The sequence below is a fragment of the Populus trichocarpa genome, chromosome 8 (genome assembly GCF_000002775.5).
Source record: "Populus trichocarpa isolate Nisqually-1 chromosome 8, P.trichocarpa_v4.1, whole genome shotgun sequence".
In the NCBI taxonomy this organism is placed as follows: Eukaryota; Viridiplantae; Streptophyta; class Magnoliopsida; order Malpighiales; family Salicaceae; genus Populus; species Populus trichocarpa.
The window spans coordinates 4,756,518-4,784,345 of record NC_037292.2 but is presented as its reverse complement, the minus strand read 5'-3'; the positions used below and the strand labels follow the sequence as shown (position 1 = coordinate 4,784,345).

General features: G+C 35.1%; 3 protein-coding genes across 6 annotated transcripts; 2 read left to right on the top strand and 1 right to left on the bottom strand.

Moving 5' to 3' along the window:
- The first annotated feature begins 593 nt into the window (after nt 1-593).
- On the top strand, nt 594-9,184 carry LOC7462117 (CMP-sialic acid transporter 2). Of its 4 annotated transcripts, none has more exons than XM_024607856.2 (15): nt 594-712; nt 800-963; nt 1,046-1,162; nt 2,066-2,122; nt 3,152-3,229; nt 3,450-3,494; nt 3,941-4,000; nt 4,162-4,284; nt 5,306-5,383; nt 5,686-5,755; nt 6,062-6,169; nt 6,930-7,063; nt 7,284-7,363; nt 8,270-8,318; nt 8,418-9,184. In XM_024607856.2, the coding sequence occupies exons 2-15, from the start codon at nt 802-804 to the stop codon at nt 8,466-8,468; spliced, it is 1,212 nt and encodes a 403-aa protein (XP_024463624.1). In that variant the 5' UTR covers nt 594-712; nt 800-801; the 3' UTR covers nt 8,469-9,184. The 4 variants fall into 4 exon arrangements, with proteins under 4 accessions (XP_024463624.1, XP_024463625.1, XP_002312202.1 ...); XM_024607857.2 differs by having other exon boundaries at nt 601-712; nt 794-963; XM_002312166.4 differs by lacking the exon at nt 594-712 and having other exon boundaries at nt 787-963.
- Nucleotides 9,185-13,014: 3,830 nt separating this feature from the next.
- On the top strand, nt 13,015-21,322 carry LOC7472462 (probable E3 ubiquitin-protein ligase ARI8). Its single transcript, XM_002312165.4, has 15 exons — nt 13,015-13,469; nt 13,657-13,781; nt 13,916-14,021; nt 14,108-14,198; nt 15,553-15,725; nt 16,422-16,526; nt 16,651-16,739; nt 17,504-17,611; nt 17,978-18,068; nt 18,174-18,263; nt 19,211-19,258; nt 19,638-19,709; nt 20,013-20,112; nt 20,185-20,311; nt 20,515-21,322. Exons 1-15 carry the CDS (start codon nt 13,293-13,295, stop codon nt 20,786-20,788), a joined length of 1,776 nt encoding a protein of 591 aa, XP_002312201.2. The 5' UTR covers nt 13,015-13,292; the 3' UTR covers nt 20,789-21,322.
- Nucleotides 21,323-21,934: 612 nt separating this feature from the next.
- Nucleotides 21,935-26,008, bottom strand: LOC7462116 (putative metallophosphoesterase At3g03305). Its single transcript, XM_002311226.4, has 4 exons — nt 25,648-26,008; nt 24,974-25,215; nt 22,990-24,567; nt 21,935-22,517 (listed from the first exon to the last, which is right to left on the bottom strand). Exons 1-4 carry the CDS (start codon nt 25,973-25,975, stop codon nt 22,398-22,400), a joined length of 2,268 nt encoding a protein of 755 aa, XP_002311262.2. The 5' UTR covers nt 25,976-26,008; the 3' UTR covers nt 21,935-22,397.
- Nucleotides 26,009-27,828: the final 1,820 nt, after the last annotated feature.

The following is a 27,828-nucleotide window of genomic DNA, read 5'->3' as shown; positions in this document are numbered from 1 at the left end:
AAAGAAAATATGTAAAAAATGACAATTTTGGAAAAAAATAAAAATAAAAAAATAAAAAAACATATGAGGAAAGCTAAAGCTAGATTATCAGCCAACTCAATATTGAAAAAATAAATTTGATAAAGATAACTTTTTAAAAAAATATATGGGGAAATACTGCCGCAAAACAAAAACTATGTAGGGAAAACACTGTAGCAATTCATATTGTTTTTTTTTAAAAAAACTACAAAGATAAATTCTCAACCAACTTAATATAAAAAAAATAAAATCTACAAAGATCATTTTGAAAAAATAAAATAAAAAAATCATAAAAAAAAACAATGTATGAGAATATTATAGCAATCCACAATATTTTAAAGAAAAAAAACTATATAGTTAAATTTTCAACCAGCTCAATATTTAAAAAAATTAGCAAAGATAATTTTAAAACAAATTTTTTTTTAAAAATAACAAAAAAAAAGAAAAAGAAATCAATTTTGGCTAAAAAAAAAGGCAAAAAAAAACATGTAAAAAAAAAAAAAAAAAAAAAAAAACTACTACAGTTAATATCCCACGCGTTTTAGAGTTCTTTAATTAATTATATACTCTATATATAAAACAAAATTATTAAACAGATTCCTCCTTCACTCCCTTCTTCCCCCTCCCCCTCCCCGCCCTCTGAACTCCTGCGATCTCCGACGTATTCACTTCTGCAAGATCCAATTCACTCAAGGTATGCTTCAAAAACAGCTGTAAAGCGGCCTTTTTTCTGGAGTGGAAATGTGATTTTTTTAATTTTATTTGGTGATGGAAGGAGCAGACATGATAGAATGCAGCGTATGCCACTCGAAAATATCAGCAAATAATAACAACAGCAAAGCAGTGGCCAGAGCATACGATAGACATAGAAGCGATGTGTCGTCTAAAACACGCTTTCTTAATGTTCTTTTGGTAGTTGGCGATTGCATCTTAGTCGGTCTCCAGGTGATTTTCTTTCTTTCGTTTTCTTTTGTGTGAAATACCGGTAAAATAGTTTTACTTAATTTTTGTTACTGTTATGCTGCAGCCAATATTGGTGTATATGTCAAAGCAGGATGGGAAATTCGAGTTTAGCCCTATAAGTGTTAATTTCTTGACCGAGACTGCAAAAGTTTTTTTTGCAATTTTTATGCTCTTGATCCAGGTAGGCATATACCGGCTCATTATCAATCTTTTCATTCAATGCTTCTGTTCTGTCAATGCAACTGAATGCTATCTTTGTTGGGTTTTGGCTTAAATGGCATACAAGTTCTGGCTCCATCGAAAAAGAGAAAAAGGAAAGAAAAGAGAGTGTTTTTGTAATAATATAGAAGTAGTGGTGATTGACAACTAACGGTGCAAATGATAAAAAAAAAAGGTGATGAAATTACTGTTGCAGATATATCTTAGACCGGGGAGGAATGATAATTTTACATCTTGCTCAATTGTTACCTTTTAATTGCTCTTACATACTTCAATCCAATTAATCCCTCGTGAGTTGTGTATCATACATTAGAATGGAACTTAGTTGTGTATCATACATAAGCCATAGACAAAGAATGGCAATGAAGCGGCCCTACACCTTATAAGGACAAGAAAAATACGATGGGGTACAGACTTTTGTAAGCATGGACAGATCTATGTTGTTTAGCCATATGATATCATACATTAGAATGATATGTTTTCCATAATTAACTGAATCCCACAGAAAATCAGGATCCTTTGGAAGTTATTGTTTCCATTTTGCAATTAGAGTTTTAGTACATGAAACTAGGATAGAGAGCTGACACATTGGAGGAACGGGAAGAGCCACATTAGCAATGCTTTCTTTTGGTAAAACGGTAATTGAGGAAGGGACTGATATAGGAAAAGGTACCTTGACAATAATGCTAGAAAAGCGTTTATTCAAAAGCTTGGAACCAGCATTGGCGTGAGAAACATGTCAATGGATGTGTCCTAGACTTTCTCGTGAATCATGGTTGTAGACTCGTCCTTTATGTTATTTTTTTTTGTAAATGTTTAATATCTCTTCACTTTATTTTTATTTTTCTTGATCTTTGTTTCTCAGGCTCGGCAAAAAAAAGTTGGGGAGAAATCTCTTCTTTCTCTCTCTACCTTTGTCCAGGTAAAATACTTTGGTATTTATCAGGATTGCAGTTTTGATTGGTGAATATCATGAGAGATATTTATAAGTTTTCCTTGTCTAGTTTACTTTTTTATATGGAATTACCTACACTTTTCCATTGTTTTTCTTTTACTTATAAAATAAATCATGTTATTAGCTTTTGGAAACTCGTTAAAGCTGTTACATTTTTTTTTCAACATTGAAAAGATTTCTTGTGGCTTATGGATGCTCTGGATCACAAATCAGTTTCAAAAGTGGTGCATTGCATGTCGCCCCTTCTATTGATTTTTATTCATTCGCAAACAGTGTATTTTAGGCTTACTGAAGGGCCAAAAAATTGTGCTTTTTGTGATCAATATGGTTGGTTCTGATGTCAAGGCATATGGTTTTTGCTGATTTGTAAAACTAATTTTACCCTTTTTTCTATGGCTTTGAAGGAAAAGAAAAGTGTCGACTTTCATTACTTGTGCTATAAAAATCTTTGTCTATGGAGCTAAAGGCAGTGAGATGAAACTGAATGTAATATTGCATTTTCTGATGGGAAACCTTGTCTGTTCTGGGGGTATGCGTTTCTTTTTCTTTTTAAAAGAAAATTCTGGATCATTTGTGAGTTCACAGAGGGTGTCTTTTAGTTGCATTTCTCCGTATCTTTTTGGACAGTTTAAGATTCTTCAACATGGTGAATCTGAATGCATTACTGTGGTTCAAATACTATTTTCTTGTTTAGGCCTTTTTACTTGTGCCCTTAAGTGATCCATTTTTCATAATAGATTGTTGAGTCTCTTCTATTGCTATTTGTATTCTCGTGCACCTTTTTTCTTGTCTGGTCATTGTCTTGCAATTTTGCTTAAATCATTATTGTTTTTGTACTTAAAGCCCCTCGAGTTTTTACTGGTTCATCTGTCTCTTTTGCATGCACAGTTTTCATATTTACATTTTCCATTTGTAACTTTCTGAGTGCTATATTGCTTGAGCAGGATTAGATTTTCTTCACTTTAAGATGTTGTCTGTATTTCTTTTCTTCTGCAGGCTGCTCGAAACAATGTGCTTCTTGCTGTTCCAGCTTTCCTATATGCAATTAGCAATTATTTAAAGTTTATTATGCAGGTATAATTTTTCTTGTTGAACGAACCAATCTGCAAAATATTCTTTACATAACATGTAGTGATTAACTTCCTCTTGACTCTCGGAAGATACTCATGCTTCATTTTTTCTCAGTAGAATTACAAATTTTTTTAAGCTATAATTTGTTGCTGTTATTTTGTTTTTTTGGATCATATTGTTGTGGCAGTTCTCATTTCTAATTTCCCTACTAATTGTTGTGCAGCTTTACTTTAATCCTGCGACGGTGAAGATGCTGGGCAACCTGAAGGTAGCTCACTGCATGACGTGCATAAAGGACATTCAAAATTATGATATTTTTATAAAATATATATAGTTTATGCTTTATTGAAGCACATACATAATGAATAATGTGCTTTCAACTATCTTTCGGGTTTATGGTAAATTATTTTCCTGCTCAATATAGTGTAGAATTCCTGATTGGTCGTTTAAGACTCTATCTACACCTCTTTAATCTTCCAATAAGTGTCTAGACTTATTTAGTGTGAGTTCATTTGATAAATTTGTCTGTAAAATAGGATTTGAAAGTTGAAGATGTAGGAAAAAAACTGTCATTGTCAGGCTGACTGTGTCCCTTCTTCTTTTCATGGAAGGATAGAAATATAGAATGGTCTAATCATTTTGTCTGTTTTTGTTGCTTTTTACTTGAGCATTATTTGATGTTAAATCTTCCATTGTGGATTATAAACTTGTCAGGTTCTGGTGATTGCTGTGTTGTTGAAGATGATCATGAAACGGAGATTCTCGATCATTCAGGTGAATATGTTGTTTCTCATCAATACATATCAAATTTAACTCTGAATTTGAGGAAGAATTGTTGGTCTGATAGTTGGATGCCCAAAAAGGGTGTGTGCCTGAAATGTTGTGTTTTTTTTTACCCAAACCTGTGATATTTTCATTCATCGTTTTTTTGGCAGTGGGAAGCTCTTGCTCTATTGCTCATTGGAATTAGTGTGAATCAGTTACGAACTCTGCCCGAGGGCTCCTCTGCAATGGGTCTTCCAGTTGCAACAGGAGCATACTTGTACACACTAATTTTTGTAAGTATCCTGTAAACTTATCCTGTGTTGATATGGATATATTTGGTTCCCGTGCAGTTATTAGGCTTTTTAATAGTATGCAATTATCTTCTTTCTTTATGGTTTTCACCTTTACTAAATGTCCATGTGCAACAACATTTCTCTGGATGGGTTAAAACTGTTGTCAAAATTGTTTTCATCTGTGGAATTGCTGGAATGTCTAGCCACAATGTAATTGATGCACAACATGCATTTGCCTGGATGCAAGTTTGCATCGGATATACATTCTTTCATTTTTAACGGGAAAAGGAAATTCATTTGAATAGAACAGAAACAAAATAGAGTTATAACAAACAATATGCACCTGATGCTCTCGTGCTCACATATATACAGGGCAATGGCAGGAAATCTACTTTATTGAGGGGGCTGTAAAAATATATGTATCATGTAGTCTCACATGTGCTGGAAAAACTTTTTCTTGGTGAACATGTATGAAATCTGTGCTTTAAAATATAGGATTAAGATAAATTTACTTAGCAGGACTGAAAATATGTCAAGAAATGTTATGGCTTTCAGAAATATAGCTTTTTAAAATTTGCTTAATTACAGAAGCTGGGGATTGACCCTCTTCTCTTGCCTTGGTTCCTTAACCAATCAGGTTCCTAGAAACATATTGGCTTGACCCTCCATTGGCTGATGAGTATGATAGCCCCAACAAGGCTGTAAAAGCCAATAACTGCAGGATAATTACCCAAATACACATTTCCATGCACTGCCTTCAAAAGGCCATTGCCCCCAATAATATGTTGGACATACTGGAGTGTTTACATTTTTAAGCTGGAGGCATAGCTACAAATTTTCACAAGTGATGTCAATCAGTGAGTTTGCATGTTCTTTGTTCACCTTTTTCCTGCACCAGCAGCTTTGCCAGTTCCCATTGCAGTTTGGTTTTATGGCGTCGAGAATATTGGTTTTGACAATAACATACCTAGTTGTTCTAGAAAATGTAATATCATAGGAGCTAACTTTTGGATTAATGCAGGTTAGTGTTCCATCATTCGCATCAGTCTACAATGAGTATGCTTTGAAGAGTCAATTTGAGACTAGCATTTACCTTCAGGTGTTTTCCAGTGCTATATCATATGATGTTTATTGCTTTTTGGCTATGTTTTATATTGACCTTTAACTTTAATTTAGTATACAGTTTTCTCCTCATGGATTGCTTCCTTTATCTCAGCCAAACCTGAGAGTGAATTGTGGGGTTCCTTTGCAGGGCCTTTTGGTTACTTCCACCACCAGATGCTCTTATAAAGAAAATTTCCATGATAGAAACTTAATGTTTATTCTTTCTTTCTTTTTGAAAGCTTTAGTGACCATTTCATTCATTCCCTTACAAGAAAGTCTGTGTTCCATGGTTTTCAGAACCTTTTCCTGTATGGATATGGTGCCATATTCAACTTCCTAGCCATTCTTGTGACTGCCATATTTAAAGGTATGCATTTGCTGCTTGTTGCTCATGAGTGCTTGTTCTAACAAGGCATTCCATTTGCATGAACTTCTGTTTATTTTGTTTGGTGGAGAACAAACTTTCAATTATTACCTAGATTTAGTTGGTTCTGCTTATCTCACATGTTTGCCTTTCCTCTCTGTGGATTTTTATGTACTGCCTGATTGTTGGATTTGGGAAGTTAGTAATAGTATAAGCACTGAGTATTAATGAATCAGAAATGCTACTTCTTGGTTGTACAAGTTTATGTAAATTTAATTTTTTGCTTAAATTTCCATCTCTATATTTTAGGTCCTAGTAGCTTGGATATACTACATGGGCATTCAAGAGCTACCATGCTGTTGATATGTAACAATGCAGCACAAGGGATTTTATCATCTTTCTTTTTCAAATATGCAGGTGATTTTCCATTCTGTTCTTTGATATTCTTCATTCGTAAGTATACCTGTCTTTCATCTGTTTTATGCATGTCTAAGATGTTTCATCAGTTGAATTGATGTAAACAAATAACCAGAGAACCGATTTGCTAAAAGAGAAAAGCTTACTGGATAATTATCTAGTTGATTCATTGAAATTAGATAATCTTTGGATAGGTTTAAGAACAGAGCTAACAGCATTATACTGTTCTTTTCCTTTTGTCTTGTTAAAATCTAAGGTGGCTGTTTTCTGAGGATTAAAGGATGAGGCCTCACACTTTACACTTAATTTTCTTTCCAAAACACCCAACCATTTAAAACATCAACAAGTGTGCTGTTGTCAAAAGTTTTCATTGACAAAAATACGTGGAGGTAAATAATGATTCAACTATGTCTTAACATTTAGAAGATTGTGAAGAATCAATAACTAAGAATTTACTCAGAATTTAGACAATTGATAGTACTTGGAAAAATCACATATTTTAATGCTCATACTGGAATATGCCAGTTTCTGTCACTAATCAAACACAAAGATGACGTTTGAGTATTCATACATGAATAGGCCCTCATTGTATTTAAACATATCTTGTTCACAATTAGTGGAAATTGGAACAAGAGACCAGAAGAATTTATGAACCTGACTAAGAGGGTACTTTCTAGACTTGAATCATTTATCTCAAGTGTTTGTGTTAATGAGATCAATCTTATTTATGCTTTTTTTTTTTTTCCTCTGATTCATGCAGATACAATTTTGAAAAAGTACTCGTCAACAGTAGCAACAATTTTTACAGGAATAGCATCTGCTGTACTTTTTGGTCATGCCCTGACTATGAATTTTATCTTAGGAATCTCTATTGTGTTTATCTCCATGCACCAGGTAAATATTAGACCTTGCATTTATTTCATTTATTTTGTTCACCGGAGAAGGGGCTTGGAGGAGCAGGAAGGAGGGTAAGAAGATAGGGCGAGGGAGAAGGATTATTTACTTGTCTAGAAACTTGGCTTACGGAATGCTGTGTATCATATCCTATTCAGTTCATTTCACAACTTGTCTGGAAACTTGGCTTACGGAATGCTGTGTATCATATCCTTTTCAGTTCTTTTCACCACTTTCAAAGGTTAAGGATGAACCACGGGATGATAGTCTGGAAATGGTTGATAGTCAGAACAGCCAGAGGTTGGTTCTTGCTCTTTTTGCACTTGCTTATTTACCATTCGTGAATTGTTCCATAATCATTAGGGATGGCACTTAACTGAACTCAGAGTATTAATGTTTTTTCTTAAAAACAAAATTTTGTTCCTACACGATGGCAGGACCACTAGTCTTTTTATGGATGCAGCCATTTTCATTCCTGTTTTATTTATTTGTTTAATTTATTGCTTTAGCTAGTCAAGAAATGGACAGGCCTTGGTCTTCTGTTCTGGAATGGAGTGGAATTCCAGGATGGCCTACAGACACGTGGCATTTTTGTAAAGGCACTCCATCTCATGTCTTTCGAGCTCATTATTTGTGACCTTGCCTCCCTAGGATCAGAATACTGTTGAGGAGACAGGATGCCTATATTTAGACATAGTATTTTGATTCCGTTGATGTTGACTTTATAAAAAGCCCATCCTGCCTTCAGGTCAGGTTATTACTCAGTCAAAACTATCTCATCTGTTTGAACACAAGCACGTGGATTGTTTGATATAACAATGAAGGAAATGCTTGAGACCATGTACCATGGATGTTTGAAACTCAATTCCCAATTTACAAGGCATAAAGGTGTTGTGGCTTGCCTGGGTTAAAGAAAGTTTTCCATCAGTTTCCATGACCATCGAACCATGTCTTTTCTCTTAGTCAACCCAATTCTTATTCATTCTCTTGAAATCTTGTTTGTGGATCCCACACCACACCTTTTGTCAGTAGGTCACCTTGCATGTTTTCAATGAGAATGGCACTAGCGTTCATATCATCTGTGTTACCCGGTTTCCATGTGAGAAGTTTTCTTTTATGTCCTTAAAAAGTAAGGTTTTGAGCTTCTTTTGACTCGTCCTGATATTGTAGTTGATATTTTCCCTGAAATTCCATTTGATATGCCAGGTCTAAGGATTCATCCTTCATAAATATGACAGCTGGAGCCAATGATGATGTAAGAAGCTTCATTTTCAATTCTGTTCAAATGGTCTTTCAGAGATTTCGATAGATGAAACATGATTTATAACATCTTGTTTTGCTATTTCCCATCCAGGCTAGTCATCATGTTGGACATGATGAGAAGGCACCTCTGCTTCCCATATAGAGTTTTCAGTGGGTAGGATCCACACTATAGTTTTCTGATGCTTAAGCTATAACAGCGAGTAGACTTGCTTTTTCCCCACAAAGACAAGGACCCCCGCAACTACTGATATTGCATGGATGCACAGATCATCTACCTATGAATGAAATTCCCCGAGTCTGTTCTGTTGGTCTAGTTGGCAACTACAAGAGTTAGGACCTTAGATATGCGCACAAAAATATTTAGAGGCGTGGTGCCTTGCACTGATCGAAGAAGAGAAGATATTCATGAAGACGTTCTATTAGGCTTGTCTACCTGAGCTTATTTATTTACTGTCTAAAGTTTTGCCTGTCACACATGGAACAATAGAACATCCGAATGTGAAGGATCTCATGAAAATTATTGGCAAAAGCTGAGAAACACAACATCACAAATGAAAGCACAGAATCAGTGACAAAAAGCCCAAATTAGTAGCGAGACAAGAAAAACCCTGAAAGCTCCCCGCTGACCACTCACGGACTCCGTTTTGCCAAGCCAAATGATTGATTTCTTTTTCATGTCCCCATGTTATTTACTACACCTTTTTTTTTTCTTTGATATCTCAGTGCAGAGATGCTCTTGGTCTGTACATTCATAGAGGGTGGATATATAAATATAGCTGAGAAGATTACCAGCTTTAGCAACACAATAGTATATATGCTGTGTAAAAGAAATTCTTTATTTCATATCAGGATTCCCTACATCATTGCCCGTTAAGCATTCACTGAGAAAGTGTCCGCTAACCGTCTTTCAAGCACCGGGGGCATTGATATCTCTGAGTTTCTGAAACAGACAGGAAAAGAACACTTTCGTTGTGAGCTGTAGCCAATTTTGTACGCGCCCCCTTATACAATGCAGAAATCTATTAATTTCCTCCCCCCCGCCTGTTAATGTTGTTTTCTGTAAATTCCGTGTAAATGTCTTGGATCGATGCTGTGAAAAACAGTGCAGGCTCGGAAGCATAGAATTCTTGGGACTCCTTTTGTGTTAATTTAAAATCCGAGTTTTTGAGCACCATAAACTCTTTCAGTTTTATGATCTTTTGGTCATTGCTATGAAAGAAAAGTCAAAGCCACTTCTTCTCAATACCACCAGGGGTAGGGGACCAGCCGCTCGTAGGTGGTGACCAAGGGGGTTTGTTGTGAACTGTGGTGGCAGCCCCTTGCATCGATGATACTTGATGTGTTGATTTCATTGGAAAGGTAAGCTCCATTATGGATGCGCTGTACCTTTTGATTACTAGGCAATGGTTCCACAAAGCTTTGTTACGCCTTTTACAGTTCCACTCCAAAATGCAGTAACATGCATGGGGCCACTGGTCTTGATTCGTTCTGATAGACCATTATGAAGCCTGTTTTGTATGGGACAAATACGCTGTGCCTAAAGCCAATGCTGGCTTTGACCAGCCTCAGCCTGGATACAGACTAGGACAAGGTGAAGGAAAAGCTCCACCCTTGTGTTTTACACCCTTGAATTAAAGCCTTTCTTGCTCTTAGATCTTATTACATGTTCCCCTGACCTCACATGTTCTTAGATCTAATTGACTATTTACCACTTGATTATTACGCAGCGCAAATGGTTGGATTTTTTTTGTTTTTCCTGTCTTCTGTTTCCTGGTTCCAATTATTTTCTTCTTCTAGTTAAGCAAGATGAGTATTATTGGGACAATCACTATCAAGTGGCGCGGCGCAACAGTCGTCGTCTGTTTCGATTGACCTTTGTGAAGTTGATGATGGATCAACTTGCACCGTTAACAGTCTTTGATTATATACAGAATTAAGATAAGTTCAACCGCGGTCTTATAAGGTCAAGAGTAAATTCATAAGAAGATATTTCGTTTAAATTCAGATAATGAGATTTTTAATCAAATTAGATCTCAGAATATTTTCCAAATTGTCGTGAAAACAGCCTTTCATTTTACCATTTCATTGGGTTTTTATTACTTTCTGATTGTTACCAAATAAATATTTTGATCCTTTTTTTTTATATATCAACTTTAAGGCCTACATTTTATCATTATCAGTTGACTAGTCGGTTTGTGTAAAAATTTGTTCGTAAATTATTATTTTATTAAATGGAAAAATCACTTTAATTCATGACTGGAATCAATTTTCTCAAAATTACACAGTTATTTTAATTTTAACTTTAATTTGAAATTTAGCAAAACAAAATTAAAAATAAAAACGGTAATCAACATGGCTAGCTATAAGATCCAGTTGATCGATGTTGTCAACTTAACTTTGATTTTTTTTTTTTATAAAACCCTAAAAACAAGCAATTTTCACTATTAATCTAGCTCGGATTAACCTCGATTGACCCATTAAACGACACTGGATACTAGGAATGCACTTATTTTTAAACAATAAAATTGGCTAAGAGTATATTTAGGAGTATGATATCGATTTCGATTCAAAATGCTTTTTGTTTGAAAATATATTAAAATAATATTTTTTAAAAATTATTTTTAACATTAATATATATTTGAAAATATTAAAAAAATAATTTTAAATAAAAAAACAATTTTTTAACAAACATGTTACAACAATCGCATTTTCAAATACTACTTAGATCCCAAAGGAGGAAGAATGAAGTTTTGATCAAATCTGAACTATCATGGTCGAAACACAAAAAAATGTCTCCTTAATCGTCCTGTGTCTAAGTGCATCATTAGCCCGTGAGGATCCACGCAAACGTTAGCGTGAAAAAAGAAATGTCAATGTCCTGGACGGAACTCAGGAACGCTTCCATCTCAAGCAAAGCGAAGCAAGGCATGAAGACTTCTTAAATTTTGAAGTTATGCACCAGACGCCATTCCTGCGAGTAATTGTGTTTTTTCAGATGTAAGATGCTTCAAAGATGAGATAATATTTTTTTTAATATGAGATAAAATAATATTTTATAATAATTTTTTAATTTAGTTGTTTATATTATATATAGGTATTTTTATATGAATTGGGTGTTAAAACCTTAAATATATATATTTTTTTAATTTTTTTAAATTGGTTTGATTCAATTTATATGACTCGAGATCTGGTTTTTGATCGAGTTAAACCTAGACTGAGTTTAATAATTATGATAGAGGTTGTTTTTCAAAATATTTTTTATTTGTAAATAATATTTTTTTATTTTTAATATTAACATAATATAAAAAAATAAAAAAAAAGTATTTTTTTAAAAAAATTCATGGTTGTAGCACCGTTATTAAACCCGGCCCGGCCCGGCGGGTCGACCCGGTGGCTGGACCGGTCCGGGTTTAATAAAAGACCGGCTGTGGCAACAGCCCGGCCAAACTCGGGCGACCCAGGCGAACCCGAACGAAACTTGGTTTTTTTTTTTTTTTTTCAAATGTGGGATTTGAAATCCATTAGTATATATACTATATGTTCCCAAGAAAAAAGTCATGTTTTTTCAATGTGGGATAAAAAAACCTTTTGGTTTAAATATTTCAACTTAAAAGATAACATAATATCTTTTCAATGTGGGATTTGAAGCCCTTTCATATATATACTATATGTTCCCATGAAAAAAATCATGTTTTTTCAATGTGGAATAAAAAACCTTTTGGTTTAAATACTTCAACTTGAAAGGATAACATAATATCTTTTCAATGTGGGATTTGAAGTCCTTTCATATATATACTCTATGTTTCCATGAAAAAAACCATGTGTTTTTCAATGTGGGATTTGAAACCCATTAGTATATATACTCTATGTTCCCAAGAAAAACATCATGTTTTGTCAATGTGGGATAAAAAATCTTTTGGTTTAAATACTTCAACTTAAAAAGATAACATATTATCTTTTCAATGTGGGATTTGAAACCCATTAGTATATATACTATATGTTTCAAAGGAAAAAGTTATGTTTTTTCAATGTGGGATAAATTTTTTTTTAAAAATATTCTTTTAAACTTTATAATATGTATAATCTATATTTACATGGATTTTTTCATATGAAATATTAAAATTTTAATTTCTTTTTAATTTTACCGGGTTGACCCGAGTTGATCCGGGTTGACCTATAAAACCCGGGACCTGACTTATTGGCCGGGTCAAACCCCGGGCCGGGTTTAATAACTATGAGTTGTAGTATAATGTAAAACAGTTACTTAAGCTACAGGACAACCACTGTCTCTGTCTATGGGTTTTAACCTATTTTATTACGGTTCATCCTCCAATAAATTATTATTATTATTTAAAACAAAAGCAAAAGCTGTCTCTTTCATATAATAGTCTCTCCCTCTCTTTCTCCCTCCTTTTCTCAATTCTCTAAAACCCACCTCCTTTTTTATACATCATCGCCTCTCTCTCTCTCTCTAAAATCAAATTCCATCTTTACCATATACTCCATTATTCTTAATTTCTTTATACGTACCATTTAATAATAGTAATACATTGAGTTTTATTAATAAAATTAAACTGAATTAAACCAAAACAATCAAAGATAATAATAATAATAATAATAATAATAATAATACTGTATTAAAAAATAATTAATTTCTCTCTCTTTCCTTCGTTTCCGCTCCCTTCCCCTCCCTTCCCTTCTACATCAGAAAGAAAGAGGGTAAAAAAAAAGATAAAAAAAGAAGAAGCAAACCTAACCAAAACCATAAAGCTTTTCTTCCTGTCTATCCCTCACTTTCCTCTCTTCTCTCCCTTCGCCAAATCTCCATTTCATCCCTCCGTCTTCCTCTAATTTACATTCTCTACACTCCAACCTCTCCTTCTCTCTCTCTGATTATCTATTTCTAATTACATATATAGATTGTATCAATCTGTTAGGGTTCAATATCAAACAAAGCTCAAAATCAATGGTGTCGGAGGATGAGTTAGATATGCAAGACGCGGCGGCGGAATCGGCGGAGGATGATTTCTACAGCGGCGGAGAAGAAGATGGATTCGACAGCGACGATGCTGACGTCGCCGATTACGAGTTCATCGATAACGACTCGGATGATTCCGATGACCTCATCTCTCATCGCTACCAGGTACTTCTTACTCCTAATGGAAACTCTGTAATTTTCATCCCAATTTGATGCCATCTGTTTGCTGTACTTTTTTAAGCTGTGATTTATGTAGTTATCAGTAAAGTTCGATTCCTTTTTTGTCAAATCTTTACATTTTTGGCATGAATTTGTGATGAAGCTCTTTTCTTTGTTTTGTTTAATGTGATAGCAAAACTATACAATTTTGAGTGAAGGAGATATACGACAGCGACAGGATGATGATATTATGAGGATAGCTACTGTGCTTTCCATTTCAAAGGTTGCCGCCACTATACTTCTCCGGTACTATAACTGGTAAGGCAATGATTGGCATAGTTTCGGATTGATAGTATGGTGTCTTTTTGTTTGTTTGAATGAGTAATATGAGCCTTTTGGTCTGTGGGTTTTCATCTTAGTGAAAAATATTTGTATTTTCTGTGGATTTGCAGGAGTGTGAGTAAAGTGCACGATGAATGGTTTGCGGATGAGGAAAAAGTTCGAAGGGCTGTTGGTTTATTGGAGGAACCGGTTGTTCCATTTCCGGATGGTAGAGAAGTAAGCATTCCATGTCTTATTTGCTTGCTTTATTCGGTTATGTTTTATTTGCGAATTTGTTGTGATTAATGTTCCTGTTCTTCCAGATGACTTGCGGGATTTGTTTTGAAACTTATCCTTCCGATAGATTACGTGCCGTTGTTTGTGGTCATGCATTTTGCAATTCATGCTGGGCAGGTGTGTTATATCCCAAGAACATAGAAGCCTCATCTTTGCTAGTTTCATTGTAAGGTTATTCTAGACATTGCAATGGAAATTTTTTTATTCCCATGTTCCTGCCTCAATTGATACGTTTGTGAAACTATGGTGGTTTTGCATAAAAGATGTGATTTATTTCCATAGACATCCAAAATCATATTACCTTTTAAGCATCTTTTGCATTGTTGACTACAATGTTTGTTATGTTCTGAGCATTTTAGCAAGTCAAAAGTATCTCCTTGCTAAAATTTATTATGCAAAATTAAACATACTTGGTTTCGGGCTTTGAATTATTTGGTGGCATTCCTAATATCTAAAGAGTTGGCAGCAGATTTGGGGGTGCAGAGCAATAATTTTTTTTTTGGCCTGGCTAGACTCCTTGTTAGAGATATTTGTAAATATTTTCCCTATCAGTTTTGGAATTCATAGTGAAGATGTGTTATTTTGAATTTCAGCTGGAGTTCATCATTAATTCAAGGGCGGTCTCTTACTCTTAGCAAGAGCTGATTAATGAATATATGTGCAAAAAAACTCCTTGTTAGAGATATTTTTCTTTTATCACTGTTCTTTTCATTTATCTGGGGTGTATAGTGCAAAAAAATGTTATTATATGTGAGCAAGTAGAGGTGACATGTTCAAGCATTTTCTTCTAAGTCAGGATAAGGTGTTCTCATTTCCAGGTGGTTTTTGAAGTCCACTGTATATTTATTGAGCTCAGAGTTACATGTGGACCACAAATGGAGGAACTGTGGCAGTCAAGTTGTTGAATATAGGGTAGAGTTGTTCTATCTTTCATGGGACTATTATCCATATTTTTTGACGTTTCACTTTTTTTTTATATAAATTATACCATCAAAGAGGAAGAGATAACTTGAGAAGGTTGGAACAAGTATTTCAGGGTGAGGTCTAGGGAAGAAAGTTTATTTTCTCCAGTTGGATTCTTTATGATTTAGTAATAGTCATGGTGTTTATGTCAAAACATCTAGTTTTTGAAATCTCAATGGGCACCGGGAAGAAATTTACTATGTCAGAATTATAGTGGTTCTATTGTATAAGCTGTTATGTGATAGCAATTGAAAAAGATTCCAAAAGTTCATATGTAATTGTTGTGTAGGAAAAATGGAAATTGCTCCGTTGTGTATATGCTCACGAAACTGTTAAACTAATGGCAGGGAAGATTGCTTTTCTAGCTTATGTTGTTGAAATGCAGCGATGACAGTTTTAGCTCACTGCGCATGCTAGAACTCATATCAACATTTTAAATTTTGCTGGTTTAATTTAACCTTTATACTTACATTTTTTTGTAATGTTATCTTCAATTTTTCCTTTCTAGGTTACATCAGCACAGCCATTAATGATGGTCCTGGATGTTTGATGTTGCGATGTCCTGATCCATCTTGTAATGCTGCAGTTGGTCAAGATATGATTAATGTATTGACTTCTAATGAAGACAGTGATAAATATTCTCGTTATTTCATAAGATCTTATATTGAGGACAATAGAAAGGTAATTCTGCATTCTGAAATTTGCATGCATGTACAGTAACATTTTTTCTTTTATACTATATTGTTCTTTTGACCTAAGATTTAGCTTTGATGATGCTAGGTGCAAAAGAGTAAAGATTTGCTGTGATCATAAACCAAAACATGAGCCATTTTTTAGTTGTTTTGGAAATGATCAATAAACATCAAGATAATAAATTGTCTACTTGAATAATTAAAACGATAAAAAATAACTTTTATTTCTTTACCAGTATTTGGTTGTGCACGCTATTTTCCCACACTATGTAGCCATTACGATTGTGACTTTGCTTTGGGACTAGCGAGTAAGGCCATTTTCTTTTTTTGCTCCAAACATGCCTTACATTAGAGCTTTCTGATAATTTTAATTTGTGGCCTAGGATCAGGGATTGGAAAATTTGTACTTTTAGGATTCAGCTTAGTGGGGAGCTGAAGTCAGGGTTTACAGTTTGATTTGTCAGGCTCTGCATCAAATTTGGATTCTAATTCTATATTTGCTATTCTTTAACTACTTATCTTTGAGTTTAGTGTTGTCTGAATCATTCCCACAATAAAATGATAATTTGACAGTCATCTTTTTATGCATTTTATGACCGCACATGAAACCAGGAAAACTTGGCCTGTTTATTGTGAACCCCTTTTTTTTTGCAGTGTAATGAATATTATTTGGGTTATTTTGTAGACCAAATGGTGCCCTGCTCCTGGCTGTGATTATGCTGTGGATTTTATTGTTGGCAGCGGGAGCTATGATGTTATCTGCCGCTGCGCATACAGCTTTTGCTGGAATGTGAGTCTCCTTGAGTTTCTTGCAGTTCTCTGAGAAACATTATTTTTCTTAATAGTTGTGTATTTGTGAACATCTGATTGTTCCTTTTCTTGGCATTGTATCTCATAGGGAATTAATTTTGCAGTGTACTGAGGAAGCTCACCGTCCTGTTGATTGTGGTACTGTGGCCAAGTGGATACTGAAGAACAGCGCTGAGTCTGAAAATATGAACTGGTATGGAACATGAGTACTGCACATAGAGCTGTTCTTTTTTAATCATTCATTATTTTGGTGGCTGGATATCAGTGAAGGACTTTATGGTGTTTGTTGGATAAATAGGAATGTAACTTAGGGCATGGGATGTGGGACTGGATAGCTATCACATTTCTGAAGAGTATGGCCATAACTGCACATATTTTACCCAGCTCTTTCTTTGACTGCTTCAAGAACTAGCACTCGTGATAGGAAGTTGATATTGCGATAGAGTTTTATTGATGTGGCAAAAGTTAGTACTATCCATTTGTAGTCAACTGGGCTTTATACAAAAAAATAATCAGTGTTGTGATCCATGCTGCATGTGATGTTTTGCTTTTTAAGGTTGCAGGCAGAGAGTTTTCATGTCCCCAGTTAATGGCTTTAGGTCAAGGTAAAGATAACCAAAAGCAGAAACCCTCAAAAGTGGAAACTCATTGTGATTTGTATTGTTTCCCAAAAATGATCAGTTCCTAACTGCAGATAAGTTTGTTGATAGATAATATGACGAGAGATGGAATTGCAATTTAATTTTTCAGATAAATCCATGTTGTAGATTAACCTAGCAACTATCAGTTTGAGTGCAATGCAAGCACACATGATGCACTTGCATATCAGCATGTGATTTGTGTGAAGTTCAACTTACCTTCATACAAGATAATAATTAGGTCTTCAGGATGTCTCCTGATATGTTTTCAAAAGTTTTATATCCCCTAACAGTAAATTATTTGTTCATTGAATTTCAGGATATTGGCTAATTCCAAGCCTTGCCCAAAGTGCAAGCGACCGATTGAGAAAAACCAAGGCTGTATGCATATTACATGCACACCACCTTGCAAATTTGAGTTTTGTTGGTAAGATAGCACAAAAGTTGTGCTCTCTCCCTCACCCTCAACCAGGCAATCTTATTCTCTATGCCTGGCAACATCAAAATTCCTTTGTTACAGGATTGCACCATCACAACCTCATTTTCTACTTAAATCTGGCATCATTTCTCTCCAGGAACAGATTTGATTATTTAGTGCATCTTTTTAATCTTAATAATAACACCATGAACTCAGTAAGAGCTCAGCTTATATGATTTAAATGCCTATATCTGTATCTGTGTTTGTTTTAAACTTCCTGTCTGCTTTCTTCTCCTTAAAATAAACAAATGAAAGAAAGAAAGCTATTTGCCTGTGCATTTCTAAGCACCCCCATTTTGTTACATGTGATTGCAGGCTTTGCCTTGGTGCATGGTCAGATCATGGAGAGAGGACTGGTGGTTTTTATGCATGTAACCGTTATGAGACTGCAAAGCAAGAGGGAGTGGTATGCTGATTATTTTTCATCAGACATTTTGCATGTCTTCTGATAATTCTTGAATAGACTTGTATAGTCATCTGATGTTGCATCAATTGGTTCTTCCGGTTGCAGTATGATGACGCTGAGAAGCGAAGAGAAATGGCTAAAAACTCTCTGGAGAGATACACTCATTATTATGAAAGATGGGCAACCAACCAAACAGTAAGTACAAGCAGCTGACCTTTTTACATGTAAACTTATTCCTCGTGATATTGTCTTATCTCTCTGTTATAAGGTGACCTCCAGATCATTTGTTTGTTGACATATTGAACAGAAAACTTTCTAGGAAGCACTGTATAAACTTTATGTGATATTCTTAGAAATATCTTTGGTGGAGATGACCCTAAACTTTTAGGATGAACTTTGGTCATTAAAACTGGAGTCATTTTAAGGAAACATGAACTTTGGGAGAAATATGAAACTGAGGAATGGATATAGAGGCTTGGAGTTTGGAGCATTCTTGTTTTGAGATTTTTTTTTGAGAGCTCTAATTAGCCTCCTTTGCTTGATGGAAAAGTCAATTCATGTTGTGTCCCATTTTTGGTAATTCTCCCAAATTTTGTCGAAATGTGTGTTGCTCTGATTGATAATATTTGTAACCTGCTGTCTGCTTATTCATCACATGAACATCACGGGATGGCCTGGAGACCTGTCAGTTGATTAGAGGAAGTCTGAAACACATGAGCTTCATCGCATAAGAAAACAATCCCAGTAAATTTCATTTAAACTGTTTCTAAGGACATAAACCTAAAATCAAAATGAAAAAAAAAAATCCTAAAACCCATATTAATCCAAAGATTAACTTCAAAAAACCAAGTCACCAAAATCATTGCTCCAATGACTCCAAGAATGACAGCTCAAACAGGGAAGAGATTGGAGATCTAGTAGCTGCACAAACTTGTATTGATTAAATGTATTGAATGGGTCAAGTGGCTACTGTTTTCTACTCGGTAATGCTATGATTTCTTAGTATTTCTTTTGAATGATATGATTACTTCTGGCTCTAATATTTTGTGTGATATTGAATTCCTAATCTCACTAGACACATTACAAATCTGAATCCTTTGCATTTCCAAATTTAATTCCTAATTTTTCTGTTCTCCCTGCAGTCTCGGCAGAAGGCACTGGCAGACCTACAGCAAATGCAAAATGTACATGTAAGCACTACTTACTGTTGTTGGTCAGCAATCCTAGCAGTGTTGATTCTTTGAGAGTAATTTTTACTGGAAGGCATATCTTGTTGATCAGTGGATTCTTTTCCTTAAGTTGCTTTGGGTAATGTCAACCTAGATATTGTGGTAGCAACCCAGAAACTTGAAGCCATAAAATTATCATTTCCTCTTTGGAAATATCTCCGGGTTATTGGGCACCCCCACTAGATACCATGCTTGTGGAATTGTTAAAGATTTATTCTAGAATCAATTTTAATCATAGATGATTGCACCCTCTTGAGCAATTTGAAGTTGATCATATTCTCTTTGGGAACCCATAATATACATGGGTACATACAAGCGTATTGATTTTGTGTTTTTGTAGCTTGAGAAGCTGAGTGACATACAATGCCAACCTGAGTCACAGCTGAAGTTCATAATAGAGGCCTGGCTACAGGTAAGCGGTCCTGTATGAGTACAAATATGTCTATTTCTTGTTGAGTAATGCTAAGCATATTTGAAGTTTTTACTAAAATATACTTGACGACACTACGTTTATAATATAGGATAGTTTTTCAAAAAATGGGATGCAAATGTTTTCACTTTTAATGATGCAATTATAATTGTGGAATGGAATGTTTGATGTACCAATCACAAAATGCCGTGTCATTTAGTGAAAAAATAGTAGTAAAGTTTAAGTTCTGTAGAATGGTTCTTTTTTGTTTGTTTTTGTGTGATATTATTTGTTGTCTGTCTGCAGATAGTTGAATGTAGGAGAGTTCTAAAATGGACCTATGCCTATGGATACTATTTGCCTGAGCATGAACATGCCAAGAGACTGTTCTTTGAGTATTTGCAAGGTAGGTCATTTTTTTTCTATTCAATGCAGACAGTTCAACCCTTCTGTGTTTTGATTAATGCCATTTACACAGGTGAGGCCGAGTCTGGATTGGAACGACTGCATCAATGTGCAGAGAAGGAGCTTCAGATTTACCTAAATGCAGAGGGCCCGTCGAAAGATTTTAATGAGTTCCGCACTAAACTTGCCGGGTTGACCAGGTATTTTTTTATATTTAGATTGAAACGTTGCTAGAAAAAAGTTTGTTTTATCTGAATAATTTAGCCCAAATCAGAACCTGTAGGAATCAGTCAAAGTATTCTTGGCAAAGAGGGGACTGAAAATTACTTATTTGTCTTTCTCCTGTCCTTGCTTATTGAATTTTGAGTTGATGGATTTTTTTTGTTATTGTTTTTCTGTGAAGTGTAACTAGGAACTACTTTGAGAATTTAGTCCGGGCTTTAGAGAATGGTCTATCAGATGTGGATTCCCATGGTGCATGCAGCAGAATGGCAAGCTCGAAGAGCTTGGGAGGTGGTAGCAGTAGGGCAAGAGCTGGTAGAGGCAAGGGCTCAACATCTAGGTCAAGTGGCCCTAGTAGAAACATTGATGAGCCAGGCCACTGGTCCTGTGAATATTGCACCTTTGCAAATATCAAGCCGGCCACCATTTGTGCAATGTGCCAACAACGTCGGTAAATCTCATTTCCTACTAGATTGGCCACCCGGATGAGTCATCAGCTTGGCCTCTTTGCCTGTTCAGTTGTAGCAAGGAAGACACTTAAGAACATTGCTGGGGAAAGTGCAAAATGGGCTCTTTTGATCCCTCGGTCTGCAAAACCTGAACTGCAAAAATAAAGGAGAACAGAAATAGGAGGAAAGGGTGGCAAGGGAAAGAAAACACATCTCGTTGTCTGTCTTGTTTCTGGAATCAGCTGTATATAGTTTCTGTGATCGTTTCCATGTTAAGTTATAAGGGTATGATGAATCAGGATCCATGCAAAGTGCATTCATCTGTAATCTTATGATCATATATTGATGATACTAGTAGCTGTTCTTAGTGCTTTCAAGTGCATTGTACAAGTAAAAATCAACTTGGGGACAATAGGCTTGAATTGCCCCAGGTAGAATGAAATAAATATATGTTGCACCATTTATCTGGACTTGGATCTGCCAGATAAACAGCCTTAATGTGTAATATTTATATGCTTATAATATATTTTTAACTCTTAATTTCTCCCTATACCTTTACCCCCTTTCTTTTTCAATAATCTAATGCCGCGTAGTTTCTTCCATTCGTGGCACGACTCCATTTAGGCTGTCGGTATGCTATTTAGGATGTTTTCATCAATATTCGTCATGAACAAGAAGCATGCTTTGTCTAGTCGATCAGGTTTTGCTCACAGATAATTCATCTGGGGTGGATGTTTTGTTGGTACAACGAATAGTAAGCCTTTGCAGCTGAGTAATATGAGCAGCAAAATGAAGACAAAGCAAACCAGCCAGAGAGATCATTAGTTTTGTAACAACTTTGCAAATTCAGATATTTTAAAGGCAAGTTTCGACCCCGTCGAAGGAGAGAGATTTCCTGGCATGTTGCAGTCTTGGGCAAAGTTTCTTGGAAGGGGATGCTTTTTGCAACAAATGGACATGAGTAGATAAGCAATCAAATGTCCTCGCCAAATGCGCGAAAGCATCTTTCCCTTTATAGATGCCCCAAAAAAGATAGGACGACACAGGATTTGGTGGTCTGTCAAAACTGAAGTGCAATTACTCTTTTCTTAAAACGCTACGAAAAGCATGGTCCATGACAACCTCATGATCCACCTGTTATCTTTACGCTGGTTATTATGCAAAAATAATGTGCATTCCCTTTCTTTCTTTCTTTCTTTTAGAAACTAAGTAATGTTGAGGACAAAATAATCATCTGAATAAAAAAAAATTGTAACAGTACTTCGATTGAAAATTTGGGCATGAAAACGTTGTTACTCCATTTCTGGTAACTTGCTTGCAATCGTATTAGTCATGCACTAAAAACTTGAACTTCCCATCCTAGAAAGCCAAACATAAGTCCGCTAGGAAGTCTCTTGATCACATACCATCCAGGGTAGTCCAGGGTCGGCTACCGTAAACATGTCAGTGCTCCACACACCCGTTTTTGCGCAACAATTTGCATCTTCAAACAGCTTGAAGTCAAGTGTAGTGTCAATCTATGTCATCCCGCCTCTCCCGTGTGTCCTGTGGTAACTAATAAAAAATTGCCTTCTGATTCGATGGTGTTGAGCAAGGCTTACTTTCTGCAGAGAGTTCATTGAATACTTCTGGTTTTGTACACGGCATAAGCCAACAGCAATGGAATTGCAAGGCTATACACTGGAAAGTGAAGCAAGGGGTTCATTTCATATGCTTTTATGAGAACTCTGCAATTCTGTGAGACAAGCAACCAAGTTAGAAAAGAGATGAGATGATCAAATCTAATAAACTGCCATCCAGCATTTTTATACGTTTCCAAATTCAAGGCGGGTTGCTTGCATGGTTCAAAGTACATAGTCCTTTTCCTATGTACTCAAGCATATCATATCCGATCATATTCGATGGGATTTTGAATAAGTATCATTTCCAAATTGGTTACCGGAATAAGAGGTATAATCCTTAAAAAGCAATGAAAAAATGGCTCGGTCATTAATAAAAAATTTCCTAACTCCATAAGCCAATACTCTACTTACATTATGCAACAACCATCGCTGACTAAGCAATTAGTGGTTTACTGGCTTAGTAATCCATCACTTTCAACTTTCTAGTAGAATAATGGCAGTGGCTACTACTATGTGATGAGATGCAATGCATGCATTTTTTGTAGACACGATGTGCACATATAATAGAACAGAGTTGATACTCACCATAAAATGTTTCCAACAAATCACCAAGCAAACCACCAAGAGAATTTTCCGAAACAACCTCTCCACAAAAAGAAATTTAGATATTCTACGTCCTTGGTTATCATACTTTACTGATCTCTTATTCTTCTGACTAGAATCATCATCTTCTTTCTTGCCTGAAAGTGATAGGAAATGCTCTTTGTAGATACCTCTTTCAGCAGCAAATGCTCCAGCAACCAATATAGAAGGTATAACCACAAAGAAGAAATGGGAAAGCACAACCACCATAATATCTGGAGATCCAATATACTCGTGTTTTTCACTGTTGTTGAAATTTTTCACAACCCATCCCGTGTAGGTCATGTACCCCCTGTTCTCACCATCAGTGAAAACTTGCCCAATAAGCCAGGGACATGAAATAAGGTAGATCAAGTATCCTAAAATACCAAACCACACCACAGGAATCCTGCAGAGGTCCTGCAGAACCCATGCTATACAATTTATTAAACCCTTTTCACATATGGAAGTCTTGTAAGAGTACTGCTCCTTAGAGAAAATGAGGCAAATTTTTGGAATGAGAAGAATGGAGAACATTAAATATATAGCAGACCAGAATATTGGGTAGTACAAGGCAGCCCATTGACAACCCATGACAAAAAATTCCTTCCATGTCCATGAGATCTTAGCACTTAGACCATTTACAGAAAATGGCCTTAGTTCAGACAAAGTTGATCTTCCCATTGCATCAGTTACTTCTATTTGCAGCCAAAATCTATCAGGAGATGGATCCTCAAAGGCTTTAAAATTCCATGCAGCTGCATAAATGTCTCCCCTTGATACATCCCTCACAATCTTGGTCATGGTTGTCTCCATGATCAAATGGGGACTTCCTGGTCTTGTGTCATAGATCCTAGCCACAACTGACATAATTGGAGAAATGGAAAACACTATACATCTGATTGTTTCGAAAGAAAAAGGGACCATATGTTGACATTCATACATCTGATGGAATGAAGATGTTGACATGAAGCGGGAGTCTAGTGGAAATGTGGGCAACACAATGGTTTTTTTGGTTCCTGATTTGAAGTCAATGTCCAGGTATGAAACATGACCTCTGTCAACAGCCATAATTCGCATGGCTCTACTTTTCCTCCAATCACCCATCTCCCACTCCCAGAACTCCTTAAGTGGTGGTGCTTGAGATGAACAGTTTTTAGCGCTCTCAGAAGGTTTTTGGTGCATATTTAACTGAAAAAACTCATGCGAGGACAGAAAGTTTTCATTTGACTGGTGATGCCGTTTTAAATTCTTACCAAACCTTGTGTGGAGATGCCCACATAAATAAGCTGATATTGAATGCTTCAGAAAAACATCTTTCAAGCTTTTCTGAGAATGTGACAATGCTGAGAATGAAAGTGGAAAATGCCCAAAGGATATCTTAGTTATAGGTTTTCCTTTTTCAGAATCCCATTGTGATAGCTGTGAATCTATTTGAGCCAGTAGTTGGTCAGTTGGATGCCCAAAAAGATTAGTTGGCCCTCGTACACCGGCAGACATTGTGCTGTCCAACCCAACGAATAGATGTTTGCGGTCACCAGTCTAGAAGACAGAACAGAATGAAATACATAGAAGAGGAGTCAAGTAAAGCTTTGACATTGTTACTGGCTGAAACAAGAGATATGTATTCATGCCTACAGCTAGAGAATTCACACTGGAAGTTCAGCTTCAAATGAGATATGAATCTTAAAACAGAAAATGAAGGAAAATCATATATTTTCTTAGGGTTTCAAAACTCTGAAATTGGCAGCAAGAATCTAAATATAAGTAATTGAAGGATGCTGAAATCACCAAAAAAAAAAAAAAAACGATAGTCATAGTTTTGACATTTGGGAACAAATGCTGCAAAAATGACGAGAAAGAAAAAGGAAAGACATTTTGAGCCACCCATTTGTCCTTGAAAACAACAGTTTATGACTGAAAACATATTCTGAAGGTAGAGACCAACCTCAACCGTGACACTGTTGAGATTTCCTTTTCTTCCGAACTGCCCATTAATACTATAATTTGAAAAGAAATCAGACGAACCACCAATCTCTGGAACACCAAAATTATCATGATTTCCTCTGAGATCATAGAAAATCCTCTTGTCTAGTCCACTTCTTCTAGCAACATCTTCCATTACATTCCTGTATTCTATCCACTCAACTTCATTTTGTTTCATTGTTAACAGGTCCTTGCTTTTCCCATCTGGTAAAAAAAGCAACAAAAAAGTTTCCAGTGTATCAGCGGAGCCATCATCGTGATTCGCAAAGTTCATTAAAAAAATCAGAACATTATGTACTTGGCTTATTCATATGTTTTAAAAATCATGTCTTTGCATGTCACAGGCAAAAAATTGACGCGCATGAAAAGGATAAATCTTTGCAGTATGCCGGCAGCTATCTAAAGCTGATCGACTAAGCTATCAAAAAGGGACAGTTTGATTAGCATTAAGATCCCGAGGCATCAAAACTCTTCCACTCAATTTTCTAATTTGGGAATGGAGCTCGGTGCTTTATAAATGCATATACATTTCACATAATTTAACCCCCAAGATTCAACAAAAAGAGTCAAGCTTGAAATTAACAAACACTCATAAGCCCAAACTCGCAAAAGAAAAAAACCAACAAATAATTATACCTGTGAGATCACCAGTGATGAGAACGAGAGATGGATTAATCATCTTAAGAGCAGGGCCCACAATTCTCTTGAAGTCAAGGGCTCTTTCAGGATGGTGGACACTGAAGTGAAGATCAGAGAGTTGCACTATCCATATAATTGACTCTGGCCCTCCTTTCACTTCTATAACCCTGTCTTCCCATTTTCTGGGCGATGAAGAAATCAATTCCTCTGCTCCTCCTTCTTCTTGTTGTATAGAAACTGAAGTGGATATGGTGGTAAAGATGCATAACAGCATCAAAACCACAATTCCTGTCTCCCTGAACTCTGGATATTGTTTTTTTTCCATTGCTTCTTGTGAAACCAAGGAATGAGCTTTAATATATATCTATATATATATATATATATATATATATATATATATATATATATATTAAGAGGGGGGGAAAAGAGAGAGAGAGAGAGAGAGAAGGGGATGGTTCTCTACAGTTTGGAAATTAGTTAAAAATTTATTCGATTAGAGTTTATTTGATATAATTAAATATAAAAATAAGTTAAATTAATGATAAATTAATTATATATTGTATTTAATTTAAATTAAATTAAATTATCAGATTATAAATTTCATATATATTGTTGGAATCAAATAATAATATAGTTAAATACCCATACTCATTCATGCAATATAATATTAATGTTGTTGAATTATGATGAATTACATGTTTCATTGAATTATTACTAAGTTAACGAATTCAATATTTTTTTGGAATTAAATTAATTTGCTATGAATATGTATTTGATTTAATGCAATTCAGCATAAAAAAATATTAATTGATAATGTATCATGAATTGTATTTAATTTTTTGTTAAGTTTGCTTTAACATTAAATTTCGGGAGTTTAATTGAATTTGATATGAATTTTTCCAACTAGGGTTGAGGTAGTGCAATTTATTTAAAATTGACTAGAATCTGATTTGTTTTTTACAAAATGTCTAATAATATATTTATGTTAAATCATTATGGTTACAATATTATTCTTGAAACGAACAGTAGTGTCTCATACAATGACGGGAGCTGCTTGTTGTTAACTGGTAATTTAGGCATGTCGTATGTAGAAATGAAAGAAATCATTTGTCATGGACTTGGGTAAAATTATAATGATGTTGATGTTGAAATAACTTGAATGAATGAGATATTTATGGAGATGCATCAAGTGATTACCGACGAGGAGTATGTGATTTGATACATGAGTATAGCACGACGGATCATTACTTCGAATCTTGAGCAAGTTTCTCCACTTGGATATATGCAGTACGGACAACATACCCAACAAATTCAACATCATGTAAGTAATAAACTCTTTTTACGACTAATAATATGTTAACCATTGAGTTTTGTATATTTATATTTTAATTTAACATTAATATTTTATTAATACTTGGTTCGCTTCTTGAGGGAGGGTCGAGAGGCCACATCTTATTTTCGTAGTACTGACGAAGAAAGCGAAGTTCACATCGTAGCATTCAGGTGGTTGGTTAAATGTTAGACGCACTGGACTTAAAATCTTTGGAGAAAAGCTAACTCTTGATAGTGTTGTGGCAGAGAATAAAATCACTCAGGCAAGAACAGAAGTTAAATTCGGTAGTGCTACTAACGAGTTCAGATCATCCAGTAAACGACGTAGACGTAGATAGATAGATGAGTTATATTTATATATTTTAGATTTACTTGAATATTGTGTTATTGAATTATTTTATATTCATTTTGCTTGTATTTATGATTGTTGTTTTTTGCATTTTTTGGCTACTTATGATCATGAAATATGAGAATATACTGAGTTTAGTTAGAATTTATTGATTGCGGTTATTGTGGTTTTTTGCAGGTTTTTTTAAAACGGAACAAAATTTTGGATATAGTTCCTATATAGAGGAAACTTTGTCTAAATTTTGATAAAATTATAAATATTTCAACTCTCTAAAATCATAAAATAAATAAAACTTCAGATTAATGAAAACTATAATTTCACAATTTTTTTAGGCTTAAAACATAAAAATGACCCAAAACCTTATAATAACCAAAATAATCTAATCATTTTAGTTATAGTCCAACCGTTTTATTAAATATTCAGTTGTTTTTCAAAACAGTTTTATTGAGAATGTCATGGTTCATAAATGCCACATTTTATTAATGTCGTGGTTCTGA